The sequence below is a fragment of the Galleria mellonella genome, unplaced genomic scaffold, assembly GCF_026898425.1.
Source record: "Galleria mellonella isolate WM207_F2 unplaced genomic scaffold, CSIRO_AGI_GalMel_v1 utg159, whole genome shotgun sequence".
NCBI classification, from domain to species: Eukaryota; Metazoa; Arthropoda; class Insecta; order Lepidoptera; family Pyralidae; genus Galleria; species Galleria mellonella.
In genome coordinates, this window is record NW_026442004.1 from 4,318,159 (window position 1) to 4,340,153 (window position 21,995).

At 30.4% G+C, this 21,995-nt stretch overlaps 1 protein-coding gene across 3 annotated transcripts in view; it reads left to right on the plus strand.

Annotated features, from left to right (window-relative positions):
• The first annotated feature begins 839 nt into the window (after window positions 1-839).
• Window positions 840-21,995, plus strand: part of LOC128200159 (uncharacterized) — a 49,308-nt gene continuing 28,152 nt past the window's right edge. For 2 of the 3 annotated variants that reach the window (XM_052892606.1, XM_052892608.1), the window contains exons 1-2: window positions 840-910; window positions 18,551-18,686. In XM_052892606.1, the coding sequence (XP_052748566.1) occupies window positions 18,581-18,686 (106 nt within the window). In that variant the 5' untranslated portion in view covers window positions 840-910; window positions 18,551-18,580. Of the gene's footprint in view, window positions 911-15,282; window positions 15,287-18,550; window positions 18,687-21,995 lie in introns of those variants that run through there. The other variant, XM_052892607.1, reaches the window with a different exon arrangement.

The following is a 21,995-nucleotide window of genomic DNA, read 5'->3' on the forward strand; positions in this document are numbered from 1 at the left end:
GTTAATTTTTGTCGAATTCATCATGGCGGGCCAATTGACCTGCATTCATTCTCACTTACGAGTATCATCCCTCACTGGTGCCCCGACAGTGTATACCGATAGCGCGGGCGGGGTTATTCCGTTGTCACCCATTAAAAAAAATGCATGCAACAAGACGACCAAAATAAAGAAAAAAAAACAATAAGACTTAATTACATATGGTAATCGAGAATATAAAACGAGTAATCATTCCTTACTGAAAAGGGATCATTAGCAATGTGGATCATTAGTATATATCTTATACCTCCTCATGGGTCCCCCTGAAAACATCGTGATTGGTTCATTGTTGAATTCGTCACGATGAGCTAACCTTCTTCATCCTCACCTATCATCCCTCACGGGTGCCTCGTTAGTATATACCAATAACATAGAAAGGGTAACTATTTCATTATCATTCATTTAAAAAAAAATCAATCTTAGTTTCTTATATTGACCTGACTGAGAAACGAACCTAAAACTTCATATGACAACGCTATCTCTAACGCTACAAAAGTTGTGCTGTATAGTATTATTATATATTACTTGTAACCAACGGACAATATTATATTTAATATATATTATAATAATTACATTAATATTATTATTAGATATTTATCTAACGTATCTAATGGCTGAAAAACTAAAAAAAAATAGTTCGTTAAATTCGTAAATCTAATTTAAAAATAGAATGTTAGCATATCCTAGAATGATTCCAAAAACATAATCAAAAACTGAGGAAGCTATTTATAAAATATTTATGAATAATTATTAATAAACTTAACCATTAAGCAAGTCCCACACGATGGGCGACTAGTATATAAGGCGGGAGTATGGGGCTCGGAAAGTAGACACCTGTACTTCGTAGTACGGGACAGCCGGACGGATCGCTTTTGTGAGTAGATTTGCCGTACTTTTCCTTTCGTGTGTGCATGGTTTTAGAATTGTGTTCGAAATTCAAAAAAGATATAATAAATTATTGGCCACGTGGAAATATTTTATTTTTGCATCTTCGATGTTAATAACAAATAAAATATTGCATTTTTAACGGGTATAAATTTTTAACAAGTGCATACAGTATAGAATTGTTTATTGTAATAAAATGGAATATAATTGATATATTCAAAAACATATTTTATATATATAATATAAAAATTATTTACTTAATAAATATAATAACTGAAAAACATATTTTGTAAATAAACTAGTTTACGTGGTACGTAATTAATTATTTTAACTGTTTTATAGTTGTCTTAGTTAAATAATAATTATCATTTAATATCTTTACCGTAGATAACCAGTTACAAATTTATTGCCTCTGTCAAACTCTTAAGTCAAAAATAAATCCAAATATATTCCTATCAAAATATAAAATTTTATAACACATAGTACATCTAATTTTTAATATATTTATCTAAATAATAATGTATTTGAAATGATATTAATAAATGAAACTAATAAACTTATACAAACTTCATTCGAATGAAATAATAAAAAATAGAGTTCAGAAGTCCATGGATATTACTCGATTTAAAATTTTATAAATACAGTATACTTTTAAAAATAACTGAACTTGTATTAGTGTAGTCTTTTATTGTTTTGTAAACTATTTAAAGTAAAATGCGCTCTAAATTTATACACTGCATAACTATTGCTTATATTAATTACTTCATATATGTATAGTCTATACTGCTTCAATTATAAAAAATGAAGACTTTATAGTAAGAGAGAAGTACGTATTTTCCTGTCCTAAATTTAATATATTAATTTATGGCATTTTTAAATTATTTATAAATATCATATATTTTACTAAGCCTTAATTAATAATTAATACTTAGCTATTAAATAATAATAAATTATTATTATTTATTATAAAATCAATATAAAAATTATTGACGTTTATATGAATGAGTTAATCTATTCTTATACTTTCTGTAAACACGTAATGTTACATCTAATATTCAATTATTGTGGTAATAATATCAAGTTTTTTTTTTATTTATTTTAAACGAGTGCCGTTATTTTGTGATATTATTAAAATATGATAATCACATTTTAATTAATTTATTGAGTGATTAAAAAGTTTCGTAGCGTACTTATATTTCTAATATGTGTAATAATAAAAAATAAAAATATATAGTAGGTATATTTTGTTCTGCAAAAATAATTCAAGATTCCAAAAAAAAAAAAGAAAAACAATTTCAATTGTGGGGAAACCAGTTATTTCGTTTTCAAAACTAATCTACTAAACAAATTTTGATAACATTTATATTGTTCAAAATCACAAGATAGATTCTTAATCACTGAGGACTATTTTAGTCATTTTTAGTCATAGTTATACGTAAATTATTATTCTGTATATATATTATGTTATGCTTTATATACAAACCCTATAGATACTTTCTCCCTTCGGGTTCTCAATGTTGATTGGAAGAAATTCCTTCAAAGGATAAATCCGCCTGTACACATTTTCGTTATAACCTGATATTTATATTAAAATAATGAATGTACAAAAGCATATAAATAAATAAATATAAATGTAAAAAACTGAAAATGAATCGTTGAATATGTTACTAATAACAAAACTCCAGAATGACTTGACCAACTCGGCATTTTTTTTTTAAATATTCGTTGAAATCCGAGGCAGGTTTTTATGGAGAAAAAAAAAGTCAAAAAACGGTAAAAGTAAAGTTTGCTTTTCGCCACACAAACTAACTCGTTTTTGACAAAACGACGTCTGTTGTGTCAGCTGATATAAAATAAAGACATCAGGTATACTTTTGATCTATCTGTACTAATATTATAAAGAGGAAAGATTCGATTTTTTTGTATATCTATTTGTAATAGGTAAACTCAGGTGGGAAAGGGATTGCTAGTAATGGAGATTGAGAATCCCATTGGTAGCAATATATCCAACCAGGTCGACCTCCTCGCGGTTCTACCTGGAAACTATCATGATTAATTCCTGATGAATTCATCATGATGGGCTAACTGGCCTGTTTTCATCTCTCATCATCACCCTTCACTGGTGCGTATCCCCGTAACCATTCCATTTTTACCCATCAAAAAAAAATGCTAATGTAGATTGATAATTGGGGAACAGAGCAGGCCAGTTGACTTATAGTGACGAACTTAACAAAGAATTAACCACGATTGTTGAGAGAAAGGGATTGTTAGTTTTGCTTCATTGCTAGCAATAAAAACTCTACATGGTTATGAAAACCATCGTTACTATTCCACCTTTCTACCAGTAAAAAAAAAAAAAATTGATAAACTCGAATACTACTCAACCGATTTTAAAAATACTTTCACTTATAGAAATTTACATTATCAGTATTTATTTTTTATATATTTTAATATATTATCATAGTGACAAAATGAGTTATTTTGATCTGTCCACTAAACTATTAAACGGATTTAAATAAAAATTCTATGGGACCAATATTCAAGTATATCCTTTCAGATAAAAAAAATATTTTTCCAAATCGGTTTAGAACTAACGGAGTTATGAGGTTGATTGTATATTACATCCTTCTTTTTGAGGTCAAATGAAAATTAGAAATTCATTCGAAAATTACAATTATGTATTTTTTTTTATACAACTTAGAATGGCAAACAACCTGACGGTCCACCTGATGGAAAGTGGTAACTGTCGCCTATAGACATGAGCAGTACCGTGGACATAACAGAGTATACTGTTTCGCCCACGACACCCCCCATGCGTTGCCATTCCTGAGGACTCAGGTGTTATTCCTCTGTACCCAGTAAATTCACGCCATATCCAACCCTTCAAACCGAAACACAGCCATGCAAACACAACTGCTTCACGGTTGAAACACGAATGGAACAAAGGTACCCATATAAGCAATCGACTTTTGTACAAAGTCTCCCTCTGGTGAACTTAAATGTAACTTAAGGTATCAAAATTTTCTCTTTTAAAGCTAGTATATAATCATCGTCAACATCTTAGCTGTTGTCCGTCCACTGTTGAACATAGACTCCCATAAAGAACGGTCCTAATCCACCCGCATCCACCGACTCCCTGCAATGCATTTGAGGTCGTCACTCCATCCAGTGGAAGTCATCCCACACTGCGTTTGCCCGTACGAGGTCACCACTCGAAAACCATTCTTCTTCATCGGTTGTCGGTTATTCAAGTTATATGACCAGCCCATTGCCACTTCAACTTGCTTATCCTTCGGGCTATGTCGGTTACTTTTTTTTTTTTTTTCTAATATACATTTTACATTATTCTAAAATTTGTAACTGAGACATCTGTTTAACTTTGTCTGTATTTTAACTTACCTTGTTCATCACTTACCAACTTTATAACACCATCTTAAATGTATTTACAGCTCCGCTACGTCATCCTCCTAGTATATAGTACTAATATATGTTTCCGGGGGGAAAGGGATTGTTAGTAATGGGGTCAAAATAGCCCTATTATTAGCAATATACCCTATCAGGTCGACCTCCACGTGGTTCCCACTGGAAACCATCGTGACTAATTCTAGTTTAATTCGTCAGGATGGGCTAACTGACCTACTTTCATCTTCATCTGTCATCCCTCACTGGTGCCCGCCAGTGTATAAGGATAGCGCAGACGGGGTTACCATACCATTATCACCCATTAAAAAAATATATATATATATATATATATATATATATATATATATATATATATGTTTCCATCTATCTACTTGTGCGAAGCCGGAGCGGATAGCTAGTATCTAACAAGAATTAAATAGCACCGACTTCATTGCTAATTAAGCCCCTAATAAAAGCTATTGTATATTAAGAAATATTCATTAACGTCTACTTAATATTCATATTATGTACCGTCAGATCTCATATTGTATATATAAATCGGATACCCTCATAAAACAAAATATACTAACCAAATGGCTTGGTATAGTTTTAAAATTTGTTCCCATATGAATAAATGAATGAATGAGTGAAATTTATTGCTTAAAATGTGGTACATAAAGGTGAAAAAATGTATGTACCACACATCGCCTCTTACAATATCTTGAAAATGGAATTTGATGACACAGTGTATTTTGAAGATCGTGTGTACGTTTCTACTCCATATGTAGAAGTTTGGATAAAATTAATATAAAAAAAGCAAAAAAAAAACAGTATATAGATGCTTAGCCCATAAAACATCCGGACTCAAGCTCAGCTAGAAAATTATTCACTCTTTACGTTGTGACTTCTTAATAAAACTTCATTACATCGGGCTCGAGCCAATTTTGAAAAAGATTCACAAAATTATTTTCAAATAATATTTTTTTTAATGAGACTATAATGGAATGGTAACCCCGCCTGTGATATTGGTATATGCCAGCGAAGCACCAGTAAAGATGATAGATGGTAAGAGCGGCTCAGTTTGCCAATGATGATGTTCTGGGGAAACCGCGTGGAGGTCGACCTGATAGGGTAAATAGGTTAACAATGGGGTTGTGTGTCCCCGACTACTAACAATCTCATATTAAAAAAAATGTCTCTTTGTGCTCTAGAGAGCAATTAAAGCTGTCATCTTTCACCTTTATGTATTACAAGCGACCTAGCATCTCTTAATACCAGCGGGCGGGGGAAAGGGATTGTTAGTAATGGAGACTGAGAATCCCATTGCTAGCAATATACCCAACTAGGTCGACCTCCTCGCGGTTCCCCCTGGAAACTATCATGGTTAATTCCTGATGAATTCATCACGATGGGCTAACTGGCCTGTTTTCATTCTCATCTATCACCCTTCACTGGTGCTCCGCACCAGTATCCCGTTAGCGCAGGCGGGGTTACCATACCATTTTCACCCATCAAAAAAAAAAATTCCAGCGGGCGCTCTCACATGACAGTCAATACTACTGAGTATTGACTATCGTTAGATCAGTGATTCTCAACCTTCTTTTTTTTTTGGTGCGGCACATATTTAACGATTTCAAAGTTTGCCGGCACACAAAGAAAAAGATAAAAATTATTTACATACTACAACACACTGCATAAATAGTTTATGACAAAAATTTTAAATATTTGCAAAATTTGGCGGCACACTTTTAAAATTTGGCGCGGCACTTTTAAAACTTTTAAAAGTGCCGCGGCACAGTGGTTGAGAATCACTGCGTTAGATTCATCTCCCGCTTATCTTATGGCTCGTCATCGCTTTTTACGTCGTATTAGCTCAAATCAACCGCATCATCGACTTCTCATAATATCGACGCAGCCACATTAATTAATATAACTATAATTGGCACACAACTGGTTAAATTAATTGCAAATACTTAACATCAGCAAATGTACCCGTTGGCGCTTATTGTTTTGAAAAGAAAATTAGATTTCGCGATAATAAAGTACATATATTTTTAAAAATACTCATATACGTAAACAATAATTGTGTTTTGTTATAAAACATCAGCCCACACAGCATACAACAATAACAAATTATCTTAAAACAACAGTATTGAAATTAATTACAGTCAACGAATAATAATTTAAAATATGAATTTTAAAATTATACATACATGTATATCTGTCACGCCTGTCTCCCATTAGGGTAGGCAAAAACAATGGAACGCCCAAATGCTTCGATTCAAACACAACCTTTTTCTTTTTTCTTGATTTTAAAACTATGATTATTATAATTTTGTATTTTAAAATTATTATTACCGGAGGGAGACTTTGTACAAAAGTATTTGCTTGATTACCTCTGTCCTATTCATGTTTCAACTAGTTGTGTATAAAGCAGTTGTGTTTGCGTAGCTGTGTTTCGGTTTGAGGGGTGGGATATGGCAGTGAATTTCCAGGGTACAGAGAAATAATATCTTAGTACTCAGGAATGGCAACGCATGGGGGGTATCATGGGCGAAACAGTATATACTCTATTATATCCATGATGCTACTCATGTCTATAGGTGACGGTTACCACTTTCCAACAAATGCACCGTCAGCTTGTTTGCCATTCTAAGTTGCATGAAAAAAAATAGCGTCATTTTAAGATAGTATTTTAATAATAAAGTATATAATAACGTTACATATACAATAATATATAATTTTACAGAACAAACGGATCAATTTACAATATTTCAAATTCCAAACAAAATTCGAAATAAAATAAAATTCACATATAAATTTCAATATTTATGTCAGCTTTAGTGTGAAAGCTTTTAAAACTATTTAAAAAAAACACGCCTGAATCTACCATCATACATTAATCACAAATAATATTGCATTTAATTTTCATTTCGCACTTCTCAATATATTCTTTCTCAATTTGATTTGTCATGGTTATAAACTTCAGTCAAAACAGTAATTACTCACATTTTTTAGGGTTCCATGCCTCCAAAAGAAAACCCCTTATTTATACATTATATAGAAACCCTTATAAGATCACTTCGTTGTGCGTCCATTTGTCCGTCTGTAAAGACCCTTTTTCTTAGAAATTGAAATTAATATCATATACTCAGGTTAGCAATCTTTTGAAGAAAAAATCAAGCTTAATCGACACAATCAAAAGATACGGCCGTTTAAGTTGCATTTATATCCCATATTTTGACATTTGCAAACGGAATCAAAACCTATATGGGACTTTCCGTTGACCTAGAACCATGAAATATGGCAAGAAGCAATGTCATGTAGCACAAGTGAAGAAAAAAAATCCGAAAATCGTAAATTTGTAGTTATTACACAAAAAGAAACTTGATCATTTTGTACGGAACTCTTTTTGCGCGAGTCCGACTCGCAGTTAAGCGACTTTTTAAATTAGATATTTCCAATACCTTTTCTTATGTTTACAAAACAGTCACAAACAATTGAAATTTGGATGAAGCGATGCAAAAATAGTTTTATTACGGATTAATATTATTGTTTTAAAACAAGCTAACATCCTATAGGTACTTACTTAGCTTATTTTATATAACCCAAGATTCAGTATTATATTTGTATATCCCGGGGGCTTACAACTAAAATATAGAAAATGAAGGGGAAGGCTTATGTTCAGCAGTGGACAGTAAAAGGCTAATATGATAAATATACATATATAAGTATAAAAATAAATTTCTATATGTAGACATCTGGATAAATATATAAAATCTTAGATTATAAGTGCTTTATATTATTCCCAAATTCGTGTATAATATAGTATATATCATATATGTGTAAGTATATTTGTTATTCATATATATTTATTTGTTTATATATGTAATTTTAGTATTTATGTATATCAATAATTAGTAGTACCGCATTCGAGTATTCTGACACTTCCCTATGGTTGACTGGGAGAGAATGCTTTTAGCATTAAGTCCGCCATGTACACATATTTGTACTAATGAATAAATAAATAAATTATACAGTTAAAAATGCTTCGAGAAAAACGGATCCATTTTTTCATACAGTTTTACGTGATAAATAGTTGAGTGATTCCTTTATAACGTCTATATTTGTTTTGTCTTATAATTTCTGCATCTTTTTAATGCGTTAACTTTAATTTTATTTATTAAATAATACATCAAGATACATTTTATGCCTAAGAATATAGAACACAGATAAAAAAAAACGAGTCAGCTAATTTGACAATTAGCTGACAAAAAGTTGACCCGTTTTTGAGGCTCGATGTATGATCTAAGTATAAAATATAAAAGATAATGAATAACTACTACTGTTGTAATAAATTCATAAAGTAAACATGGACTTTTTTAACATAAATATAATAAGCTAAACTTTCATCATCAAATTGTTTAAAAAACGTAAAGATATGTAGAATTCTTTGAGAATACATAATTTACTATGCTTGTTACTGTCTGTACATTGAACAATTCCCCCGGCCTTAAAAGCTCGTTATCAATTACATTACTATATTTCTGTTTACATTCTTTTATTTAAGTATATTTAACTCGATTACCTTTCTACTGAGCACCACCTACATAATTCATACGTTCTAAACTAGGATTTAATACAAAATCTGTCTTTGAAAGAAACTTCTTAATGATAATATACATATTTTTAAACAATTTAAAAAAGAAAGAAGTGATTTTTATAATTCTTTTTGTAATTGACAAGAAATTTTATCTCTATAAAAGTAGCAGTTTTTTGTCGACCAAAAACTTACGCTATATATATACATATGAATATAATTTATAGAATTTTATACTTCATATTAGCTAATGACTAAAAGAACTGTTTAAACATCACTAAAAAACCTAACTGCGGTTGCCAATCCACCTGCCAAGCGTAGCAGCTACTGGCAAAACCCCCAGGAGAGGCTAATGTTCAATAGTAGACGAATAACGGTTGATATAATAATGACGATATTTTATATTACTCATATATTTTAAAAAAATGTATTTATATATATAAAAACTTTTTTTCTTGTTTATTTACAATATACATATGTATATGTAGTATTAGTTGTAGCCTGTGGCTTTGGACGTGTGATCTCGTGTTTCCCCTTTAACATGAAATTTCTAATAATCCTTTCTAGCGGATAACTTACGTTATAAAATAAACGTCCTTAATAGATTTAATAGTTTTGGCAGGAGGGAAGGGGTTGTTGGTAATGCTAACCAGTCCCATTGCTCACACAGTCCCCCCTAAAAGCCATCATGTTAAATCCCAGGTGTATTTATCACAATGGGCTAACTTGCCTTTTTATTTCCACCTGTCATCCTTCACTGGTGCCTCGCCAGTGTATACCGTCAGCGCAGACAAGGCTGCTATTCCATTATTATTCATTAAAAAAATAGTTTTGGCAATGCGTTGATATTGAAACAGGACAAACATTTTTAAGAGGTTATAAAATAAAACTCGTGTCATTATAGGGGAATCCAACTCATATATTAACAGTTCCACAACTTTGCAATTAAAATACATTTGTATTAAAGCGACTTACCAAATTATACGTCTTTACTGGTCAATGTTCAATCAACAACTGTCCACTGTTTGTTGTTACTTTTAGTTTTTATGTTGACTATTTTTGGCGGGTAAATAATTATTCCGGAAATGACGGATTCCATTTTAAAGTTAAATCAAATCAGCAACAGTGACACTTGACAATAGTTATGTTAGTTATGATACAAATATAATAAAATATTGGTATACTAAATGTAAAGATGCCAACACAATTTTATAAGTATCTAGTAAATATACTTACTAATGTCGAAACTCTTATTTGTTGAATAATTGAGTATAGTTTTCGAATATACTCGCAAGAAATTAATATTTAGTAGGTACTATTGTAAGTACTCGGTCGGATACTGTTGTAACCATAAATATTTCTTTAAACTGTAGTCTTGGAAGTTTATTGTTCGGGTTTACCTGTAAAATTAGAATAAATAAACAAAGTTTAAGTTAACTAATATCAATATTTCTGATGCAAATTTAAGATAAATATTTTCCATAAATTGCTTTTATTTTGACGAGTTGTTCTAATAAATAATACGTTTTATAATGAATTTCAAATGATTTATATAATTTTGATTGTGTACATGTTAAGAAACTAAAACAAATAACTTCCTTTACCTCACTCCCAACGTCTCACTCCTTTGTCCTCAATCTGTTCCACCTTACCATAGGTGGCGATTATCACCAACAAACGCATTCTTTTTTTTATGCAACTTAGAATGGCAAATTAGTTGACAGACCACCAGACGGAGAGTGGTAACCATCGCCTATAGACATAAGCAGTACCATGGACATAACAAGATATACTGTTTCGTCCATAATACCCCCCATGCGTTGCTATTCCTGAAGACTCAGTGGTTATTCCCCTGTACCCTGTAAATTCACTGCTATATCCTACCCTTCAAACCGAAACACAGCCATGCAAACAGCTTCACGGTTGAAACACGAATGGGATAGAACTGTCCAATTAAACGGCTTTTATACAAAGTCTCCCTCTGGTATTCTCAAAAAGGATTGAAACACACGGCCGGTCTAAATATGAATAAAACCATATTACGGCGACCCCAAATAATTGGGATAAGGGCAGAAAGATGGTGATGAAACTGTAACAGAAAAATATCGCATTGGTTAAAGTTTTCACAACTGTATTCCTGAAATAATTATAAAATCTGATGACGTTTTACTGGTTTCGTATTCAAGTTCTTTTGTCTTACATTCTTTACGGCTCTGTAACCTGCTCCCTGATACCATCAAGAGACTAACTAAACTGTCATTAAAAAAAAAATACGCACACTTTCATACTTTATCAGAACAGTAAGTTCTATCTATTAATCTTATCTTTGTGTATTATAATGTAGTATATCTTATATTATATATATGTTATATATTCATATATCTATATTAATTTGTTTATATATGTAAATTTTAGTACATATATCAATTATTACTAGTACCACATTCGAGAATTCTGAGACTTCCCTAATGGTGACTGGGAGAGAATGCTTTTAGCATTAACCCCACCTTGTACATATGTACTAATGAATAAATATTTTTTTTATCTTAAAACAAACGCACACTGAGGCAATAGATAGTTAAAATATAAAATAATAAAAGACTAAAAAAACTAAAAACTTTGTAGTAAACAAATTATAAAAAAAAAAGAAAACAAGAGTCCGCCATTTAATCGGGAACATGTCTCTAAAGAAAAATGAAAAGATTGTTACAATAGATTTATATGTAGGCCTTGTAATTTATAAGAGTGGGCGTCTTTTGCAATTGAGTATTCTTTATTTTCATAGTTCATATAATTATTTCTATACATAGGCTTATAATATTAATTTATTTTCAATATCTCTTCAATTACAAATATTTGTATTAAAAAAATATCTATAATATACAAATCAACTGCTGTTCGTTAGTCTCGCTTAAACTTAAAAAGGACTTTAACGATTCTATTATTTCTTTTTTGTTCTGCTCGTTATAATACAAGGGTGCTTTGAAAGAAAAAGTCTGAAAAACCCTAACGTCAAGTCAATCATTTATTTGCATAAACTTGAGCTTTTGTATCTGGATAATTCAGATTATTTATAATAGATGGCGTTATGGGTGATACGAATTACACCGGGTCGTCTAGTAACAATTAAAGCCGAAAAAAGATATTTAATAGAACAAGACATGAAGTGTCGAATAATTATCGAATAAAAAACTGCTTATCATATTTTTACAAAATATTTCACTGAAGTTACTGAATGGATAAAATGTATGCAAAAGTTTAATAATTGCGTTCTACTTGCTTTTATTTTGTGTTAATAACCTGACGGAAAGTGGTAATTGTCGCCTATAGACATGAGCAGTACCATGGACATAACAGAGTATACTGTTTCGCACATGATACCCCCCATGCGTTGCCATTCCTGAGGACTAAGATGTTATTCCTCTGTACCCAGTAAATTTACGCCATATTCCACCCTTCAAACCGAAACACAGCCATGCAAACACAACTGTTTCACGGTTGAAATGAATGGCACAGAGGTACCCAAGCAATCGACTTTTGTTCAAAGTCTCTTCTTTATTAACTCTGTCAATTGTAAACCGATACGGATAATTCTTTTTTTATCCGAAAAGATCTACTTCCAGATTATAAATATTATGAAAATCGGCTCAATAGTTTAGTATTTAAACTAAAATAACTGGTTTTGTCACAATTGAGTCAAAGTCAGTTGTTTCGTGGAACACAATTTTATTAATAAATCACTCCCGCTGTATCTTATAAATTAAACCTTACGCATCTGAGCAGCGTTCAGAACAATGCATTTCCATGTCTGCTGGCAACGGAAACAAACTTAATGTCTCGTGGTGATATGAAAGGCGTTTCTTCTTTTTAAAGGGACTTGCGTAGGAAATCATATTTTTAGCCAACTATATACATGAAGAGTATAAATATCCTGGGCTAGATTTTTCTTTCTTTTTTTAAGGAATAAAATGAATTTGTTTCCATGGATCAGTACTATTTATCCGCCTTAAACGATGTAGACACTCATTCACCATCGTACCGCTCGCCATCGGCAGAAAATGCATCCTCACACTTTCGAACCAGAAAGTCAGACACCGTGCTGTTTCAAAGGAACTTCCTTCCGTGAATATTCAGGTTAAAGAATGTCCTTCCTGTCGCGGCTTTCCCTAGAAACTACAGCATGGGATTCTTTATAAAGAGCATATTAACGTTTCTTAGAGTCGGAACACGCGCGTGATATCCCTCGTGTTACAGACGTCCATAGGCTACGGTAACCCCGTTTACGGGCCATATATTTATTTGCCACCAAAGTACTATATAAAAGTATAATATTTATATATTCATTACATCTTAAAAATTAAAATTATGTTATATTACTTATACATCATGACACTTGTTTATATCCCTAACTAATATTAAAAATTCGAATGTGAGTTTGTTTGTTACGCTTTCACGTCTAAACTGCGGAATCGATTATAATAAATTTTGGTATAACAATAGATGGAATATATATATATAATAGATGAACGTGAATTAACTGGGTACAGAGAAATAACACCTGAGTCCTCAGGAATGGCAACGCATGGGGGGTATCATGGGCGAAACAGTATACTCTGTTATGTCCATGGTACTACTCATGTCTATAGGCGACGGTTACCACTTTCCATCAGGTGGGCCGTCAGCTTGTTTGCCATTCTAAGTTGTATAAAAAAAAGATGGTCCTGGAGACGGTTTATTTCAGCCATTAACTTTCCTTTGTTAATCACCCACTATTATAATATTAGTCTTATATATTACTTATTTCGTAAAGTAATTAACACATTTAGAACTAAATAATAGCCCAGTAAAGATGATTTCCCTAATACATCATTCACAACTTAACCTCAAAGCTCAATTCCTTTACCTACTTGCTATTCCTATGTAAAATCACAATATAAAGTCTCAACTTTGCAAAAGTCAAGTATACGGGGAAGTTCCCAGTCAACTAATTATACTAACGCGCCACAAAGTGGTCGAGTTAGTATTGTTAGTTCTTTGTTGATATTCATTACTAATCGTGTGGGTTATCTGACATTTAGAGGCACTTGAGTATTTTATATTTAAAAGGGTAAATGATTTATTTTGTATTGTATGATCTTTTTTTTCATACAACTTAGAATGGCAAACAATCTGACGGCCCACCTGATGGAAAGTGGTAACCGTCGCCTATAGACATGAGCAGTACCATAGACATAACAGAGTATACTGTTTCGCCCATGATACCCCCCATGCGTTTTCATTCCTGAGGATTCAGATGTTATTCCTCTGTACCCTGTAAATTCACGCCATATTCCACCCTTCAAACTGAAACACAGCCATGCAAACACAACTGCTTTACGGTTTAAACACGAATGGGACAGAGGTTCCCAAGCAAACGACTTTTGTACAAAGTCTCCCTCTGTTAATTATTGTGTGTATTGCTAATTTTTTTTGTTACTTTGTTCTAGTATTTTAGCGAAATAATTTGGAGGTACGATGTCCATATAATATGGAAATAAAACATACGTCAAATTTTACGTTGTACCTTTTTTTAGGTACCAAACATACAAAGTAAATTTGTTAATTACCTTTTAGCTTCTTAACAACTTAACAGCGTGATTTTACTGGGTACAGAGGAATAACACCTGAGTCCTCAGGAATAGCAACGCATGGGGGGTATCATGGGTGAAATAGTATACTCTGTTATGTCCATGGTACTGCTCGTGTCTATAGGCGACGGTTACCACTTTCCATCAGGTGGACCGTCAGCTTGTTTGACATTTTAAATTGTATAAAAAAAAAAAACTGAAACCAATCACTATGAAATTTGATATACACGTACTGTATGGGATGGTGAAGGGAATTGACAAATTTTTAATCCTGATCACGCGGACGAAGTCGCGTGTAAAAGATAGTATATAATATAATTTTTCTTTTGATGTGACCTTTCAAAATATAATATATTTAATTATTTAACTTCATGTACATAATAAAGGTACACATGGCAGACATAACACTTAAAGACGTTCTTTTTGGGGGAAAAGGATTGTTAATAATAAAGTCTAACAGCCCCATTGCTAGCAATATATCCTATCAAGTCGACGTCCACGCGGTTCCCCCTGGAAACTACAGTGATTAAGTATTGTTAAATTCATCACAATGGGCCAAATGACCTGCTTTCATTCTCACCTATCATCTCTTGCTGGTACCCCGCAAGTGTATACCGATAGCGCAGGCGGGGTTACCATTCCATTTTCATTCATAAAAATAAAGGCGTTCTTTACCAGCTAACCTGTTTATAACTACTCCTCTCCATCCAAAGGTTACCCGGAAGAGATCGCTTTTAGCAATAAAGTCGCCCATTGTCTTCTTACTGTGATTATTTCTTATAATTTTTAGATCTATAAATAAATTTACTACTGTAATCTTTTTGGAGGAAACAATAAAGAGTATCTATCTACATATATATCTATAAACCATGAGGCGTACAGATCGTTGGTGGCGGTACATTAAAACAAAAGAGAAACTATATAAAACACATATAAAATATCGAATATATATATGTACTATAGATATATACAGTGATACCCCTGACTAACCCTTTCAGGGTAAAATAGCGAAGGGTAATATTATTATTATTTACAATAGAAACATTATTCAAAATAATTATTTGTTTTTCTAAAATAACCAAAACTTGTCTTTGTAAAATGATATTTCAATGTAAACCGGGGTGATGTTGATATTTTGTTTACCTAACGGTAGATATTCATAATAGCTATGGGTTTAATCATCTGCCACGTTTCCTTGGAAAACAATCATTTTAACAATCTCAAGATGTTTATTAACGGCGGCAAATAGAGTATATACAATATATTTAAAAAAAAATCCTATAACAATTTTCCTTATTTTGTGAATAACACAGAAAGATGCTGCCGTTTGTATATATTTTTTCAAGCGACTTCAAAAAGGGGATTCTCAATTCGAATGTTTTTTTTTTTTTATATTAGTCACCTCATAACTTCGTCAGTTCTAAACTAATTAATGAAATATTATTTTTAATTTCTAAAGAAGTGTTTCTTCAGATAAAGTATGGGACCAATCTGTAAGTATATACATACACTTACTTACAAATTGGTACCACAGAAATTATATCAAATCCGGTTTAATAGTTTGTTTTTTATATTTTGATCTAACCTTTGATTATTTTTCCCGGAATTTCCGACGCGAAGCGATAACAAACAAATTAACTTCTACATTTATAATATTAGTATGGAAATAAGAAACCTAAATTTTATTCATTTATCTATTTGTTTTCTTCATTCATATTTCACACAGATGATGTTTTTTCTTTCTTCCTCTAAGATTGTCTGAGATTGTTTTAGTGATGAGACCGCTTTTTGTATATATATATATATATATATATATATATATATATATATATATATATATATATATATATATATATATATATATCTATATATATATATATATCCAATTCGGTTAACAACTAACGGAGTTATATATAGAAAAATATATATTATATCCCATAGAAATTTAGAATGGCAATATATAACAGAGTATACTATTTCTCCCATGATACCCATGCGTTATTCCGTTATTATACTCAGGTGTTATTCCTCTGTACCCTATAAATTCACGCCATATCCCATCCTTCAAACCGAAACTAAATGTTTTTATCGAATTAACCATATATATATATATATATATATATATATATATCTCATTTTGAGACCTATTATCATGTAAAAGACGTTCTCAGTAATAAAAACCTGTCCTAATGTCTATCTCTCTCGCTCCAATTACAATGTTTTTATGCATGCAGTAATATAAATCCATATGACAGTAATGTAATAAATAAATAAAGTTGTGGGTGGTAGTGAGTCTAAAAACAATACTTGCCTAAATATTTAAAGTCAATCCAGCATTTAAAATATTCAATGAACTTGCTATGTTAACATTTACAATGTAAATTGTAGTATTCATCAAATGGCAAACCTCGAGAAAGATTATTATAAAATAGTAATAATAAATACAAAATTATCATTCGAAACATCGATCAACAATATTAACTAGATAACTCATCATACTACACAAACTAAGAGAGAAATTAAATATGGCATAAATAACGCCTTACGAACTATTACTACTTTTTGTAGTGACAAAGTAATAGTACAATATATTGTTAATATTTTTTTTAAGTTCCAGACATAGATTGTCGTAGTTAGACAAGATAATATCGACTAACAAAACATACAACATGGTATCGCTAGTACATCTTGTAGACTAAAACTAAATTGTCACAATTATTTATAGTAAAAAAAAACATAGTGTTACCACTATTTTTCAATCAACATATACACTCGCGAGCAACCAAATCGACTCAACCCTTGACGACGTACATTTGCATTGATTTTACTAATACAATAAAAAGGCGTCAATAAATCAGCGCTTAAGTTTTTTTTAGATGTTAAATGAGAGCGGAATTCTTCATTTTTCGAATGACATATCATTTTTATAATTGACATTTGTCGTTTTAGTAAAATCAATGCATATGTGCGCCGTCAAGGGTTGAGTCGATTTGGTCGCTCGCGAGTGTATTCTAATACTTTCTTCTTATGGCCAACAATTGGCATTAATAATTTGTTAAGAAACTAAAATAAAACTCAAATAATATAGTATCATCTAACATACAGATTTGAACTATTTAATATTAAATAATTTTGTTTTCGAATTCACTTATTCGCGTTTCTAGTATTGTTCGAATAGAAAATTCGCCTGAGGCGTTATTCACTCCGTCGTATTTATCGCTCACTAGACATCTAGATGATAACATTGATCGTAAATTTTTTAGAAGATTATCCACTTTTATATAAAATATAGGCTCATCATAATGTAAGACAACATATCAACACTTATGTCTAACATATGATAAATTTTTAATGCAAAATTATTAAATTTTATAGTGTAGTGTTGTGTTTTATAAAATTTTTCAAATGATAAGAAGCGAGCAATTTTATAATGAATTTTGAGGTTATGTTATAAAATTTAAAATGGCATAAAACCTACGCGGTAATTTGTGGTGAACTCGTGAAAGGGCATTCTCTTTTAATATATATTTATATTTTTTTTTTAGACAAAACACTCGAGAATGTTTTTAATTGTGATTTAACTGTATATCATACTTTTTGTAGCATGTTTACGTTTACGTTAATACTTCTCGAAGAAAATGAAATAGGATAATACCAACCTTATTACTAACACGCCTTCATGTGTTTTCACGGTATTTATTTATATTTAGCATCTTTATTAAATATTATAATACCAATTTTCTTTGGAAATCGTAATACTAGTATTATTAAAAACAAAAAGACACTTAAAATACCCACATTTAAATGGAATACTTATAAATTTTGTACTGAAGATTCAAATGTATCCAATAGTGTGAAAGTAATGATTTAAAATTGATAATAAATTATAAATGACTAAACAAAATGACTGATAGGTATTTATAATAAAAGTAGTTGTTTTTTTTTTTAACATTTGTAGTGTTGTAATTCGATGCAAACTCACAATATTGTTCCTTTACAGATTACAATAAGTTCCCTCGCCAATTCAAAAATGGAGAAGATCAATTCAAACAGAAGAAAAACTGGTCCCTCCAGAGCCACAGCTACAAGAGTGATCGCGTTACTGCTTGTAATGTGCCTAGCTGAAAGTGCAACAGGTAAAAAGAGTAAATATTGGCAAATTCACTACATGCCAGACCCTAGAAAAAAGATAACAAATATTCGAAATTTAAAATTTTATCTGGTTGAATTTAAAAATATTCTACATTCGAAATTTGTGTCTGTGTGAATTTACTAATATTCGAAATTTAATTCGAATTCTGCATCATTGTGAGTTTTGAACAGATCTTATAGATATTTCAAACGCCTCATCAAGCCCGTGTCGCTCGAAAAAAAAAACATTTGTATAAAATCAACTAGTTCATTGAATCTGAAAATTTTACATTAGAAAGTAGGTAGGTCTTTTATGAATTACGATTTACTGCTGTTCAAGATGTTATCATAATATGTTGTACAACATTATGAATATTCATTTATTTTATTGTGTTCATGCTTGTGTATGGTTGCATAAATTAATTTTCCAGTTTCGTCAATGTAAAGGCGATGCCTCTCCTAAACAATGTAGTGATAACTTGCTTACTGCGCTTCCTCGTGTCTTGACTTAAGCGCCATCTACCAATTACCTATTAGAGTTACTCACCTGTTTTATAGAATACTTATTTATATAACTGACTCCATTATTATAATACCTTTTGTAATATTACGCTACCAACGCGTATGAAGAACAAAATATTATCATCTTTAATTTTACGGTGTACGGTTCCCAAATCCCAGTTTTTAGGGTTCCCCTGTCAAATGACATGATATAACCTCCTATTGTTTTGTCACAGCATCATTTATCATTAGTATTTATATATTGCATTTGCAGCAATAGTTCTTGACTTATACGTTTAAAATCATGATTTTCGTTTAAAAGAGGCCATATTAGTTTTATCTTAGTGGCAATCCTTAGATTTGTTTATGAAGATTAGTATAAAAAGTATTTCAAAAATTCTAAATTCAAAAACATTTATAAAATACTCAGTGTATATATTGTGGAGACTGATGGCTGAATTAGGATGAATTAGGCTGTGTTATAGCCACCAGGCCACTACCCTCAGATGATGTAACTAAATAACATTCTAAAATGAAACTATCTAACGTAATGTAATATAGTGTAACATAATCTAATTTTTTGTGTTCATCTAAGATTAATTGCGTCTCTTTACCGAATTTCATTCCAAACATTTTTACGTAACTTAGTTTACTAATAATAGTTTAGTAATACGTAACATTAGTTTCCTTACTAATAAATTAATCTATAAACAAAATATTGAAAAACATAAAACATCTAGGTACTAAATTTTGTTACATTCTTAAGCAAATATATCAGTATGCAAGGATTAAGTAAAGTAGAAAAATAACCCAATGAGAGAAATAAGAAATTATTGTAGAAATTAACCACTATAATATCCAACAGGAACCACGAGAAACTCAGGTAAGGTGTCTATTTTTAACATCGGTAAGGTAGAATATTTCCCAGTAATCTCACGTGCTATAGTATTTAACAAATTTCGTTTATAACATGAAAAAAAAATATCTTAAGCCACGACAAAAATACATGGCAACACGTGAGTAATATGACGAATAACAGAATTTTATTTAATTTCACAGAGTTTATTTAGACGTGTGTTCAGAAATGAGAATAAATGAGAAGATTGCTTTATTATTGTGGAAATATAACAAGAAAAGTGATACATTTATCTCAAAATTAAATATTACCTTGCCCTTTTAAAGACATGTAATCAAAATAACCTAAAAATAATCTGCAGAAATAAATAAACTTTTTCATCTAAATAATTCCGTCATACTTTATCTCTGGCATAATATATCCATTTAGTTCTGACTACATAAAGTTATGAAATTAGCGGATTTTATATAAATATAAAAAAATAAACAGTTTTATTCTTTTATGACATAAGTTTCAAACATAAAACGAAGTAATGAACTTATTTTTAGTAAACCTTAAAAGCTTCTTAAGCAATATCTTTTTACTTAATATTTATTTTATTTAAACTAATTGTCAAAATTTACATTTTAATATATTGACAATTTTAGTTTTTATTGAAAATTTAGAAATAAATTACTAATAAAAAAAAATACATTACGTCAACAGATGCTATATTCATTTATTATTAATATATATCATATAATTTCTAAATAAGAACCTAAATAAAAATCATATTCAGAATCAGCATATTCATAAACACTAATTATAATGATTTTTAAAATGCGAATATTTAATAAATATTGAAAATATCTATTTACTCTATAATAAATAACAAAACATAAAATAATTATACGGACACCTTTTTATAAATATTTATTTTAACTATATTAAAATATAAATTTCGAAATGGCACATTTCTTCATTTTAGCAATAAACAAAAATACTTTAAAATTATATTTCAGTCTATAAATAATAAACAAAACAAACATAAAATAGAGTTATGTTATTCTATCAAAGAAAATGATAATAAATTCAAAACGCGTGGTATTACGTGGTAAGATGATTTGATTTAAACTAATTCGAAACTTGTCGAACTTTCGGGATGTTTATTCGCTTGGACACTTTTAGGACAAATTGATTTCAGACTATTGTCTAAACTAACGTTCCCTTAGGTTAAATATTGTAATTATATTTCTTACATTTTTAGATAGAAAACCATTGTGTTTTCTTTCCAAAAAAATATTAATAACAGATAATTATATAATAACAGTTATTTTAGTGAACTATCACTAAAATAACTAGTAAGTTGTATTAAAAATAACAAAAAAAAACGTAAAAATATTTTTTGTTCGAGCAACAGTTTCCTTCCCTGTTACTTTGGGTATTTGTAAAAAACGCTATTTAAATAATTATTCTTTGAATGATCTACTCCGGATTATTTAATTCCAAAATTATTTAATTCATTTAATTTTCTTATGGTTGGTAAAGAACGGCATTTGACGTCATATATATATATATATATATATATATATATATATCTATATATATAGATATATACGTGTGTGTGTGTGTGTGTGTGTGTGTGTGTGTGCTATATACAAAATTTTTATATCAAATTTCATTTGTTTTCGTCCGCATGGCTGGAATAATTCACTGACCGTGATAAAAAGTAATCTATGCCTTCTGCACCCCATACAGTACTTAGTGATTGTTTAAGCTATTAAGACAGTAAGAGGTAACAAATAAACAAATTCAATTTCACAATTATAATATTAGTGAGAAATATCGTAAGTATGTACAAATTTAAAATTCGAACAGAAATTTTTATTATATGTTTTATTTTTATAGTTATGTAACTTACTTGATTGTATAAATTTAGCTGTCAAAGTGTTTAGCTATCTAACTATCAAATTTAATT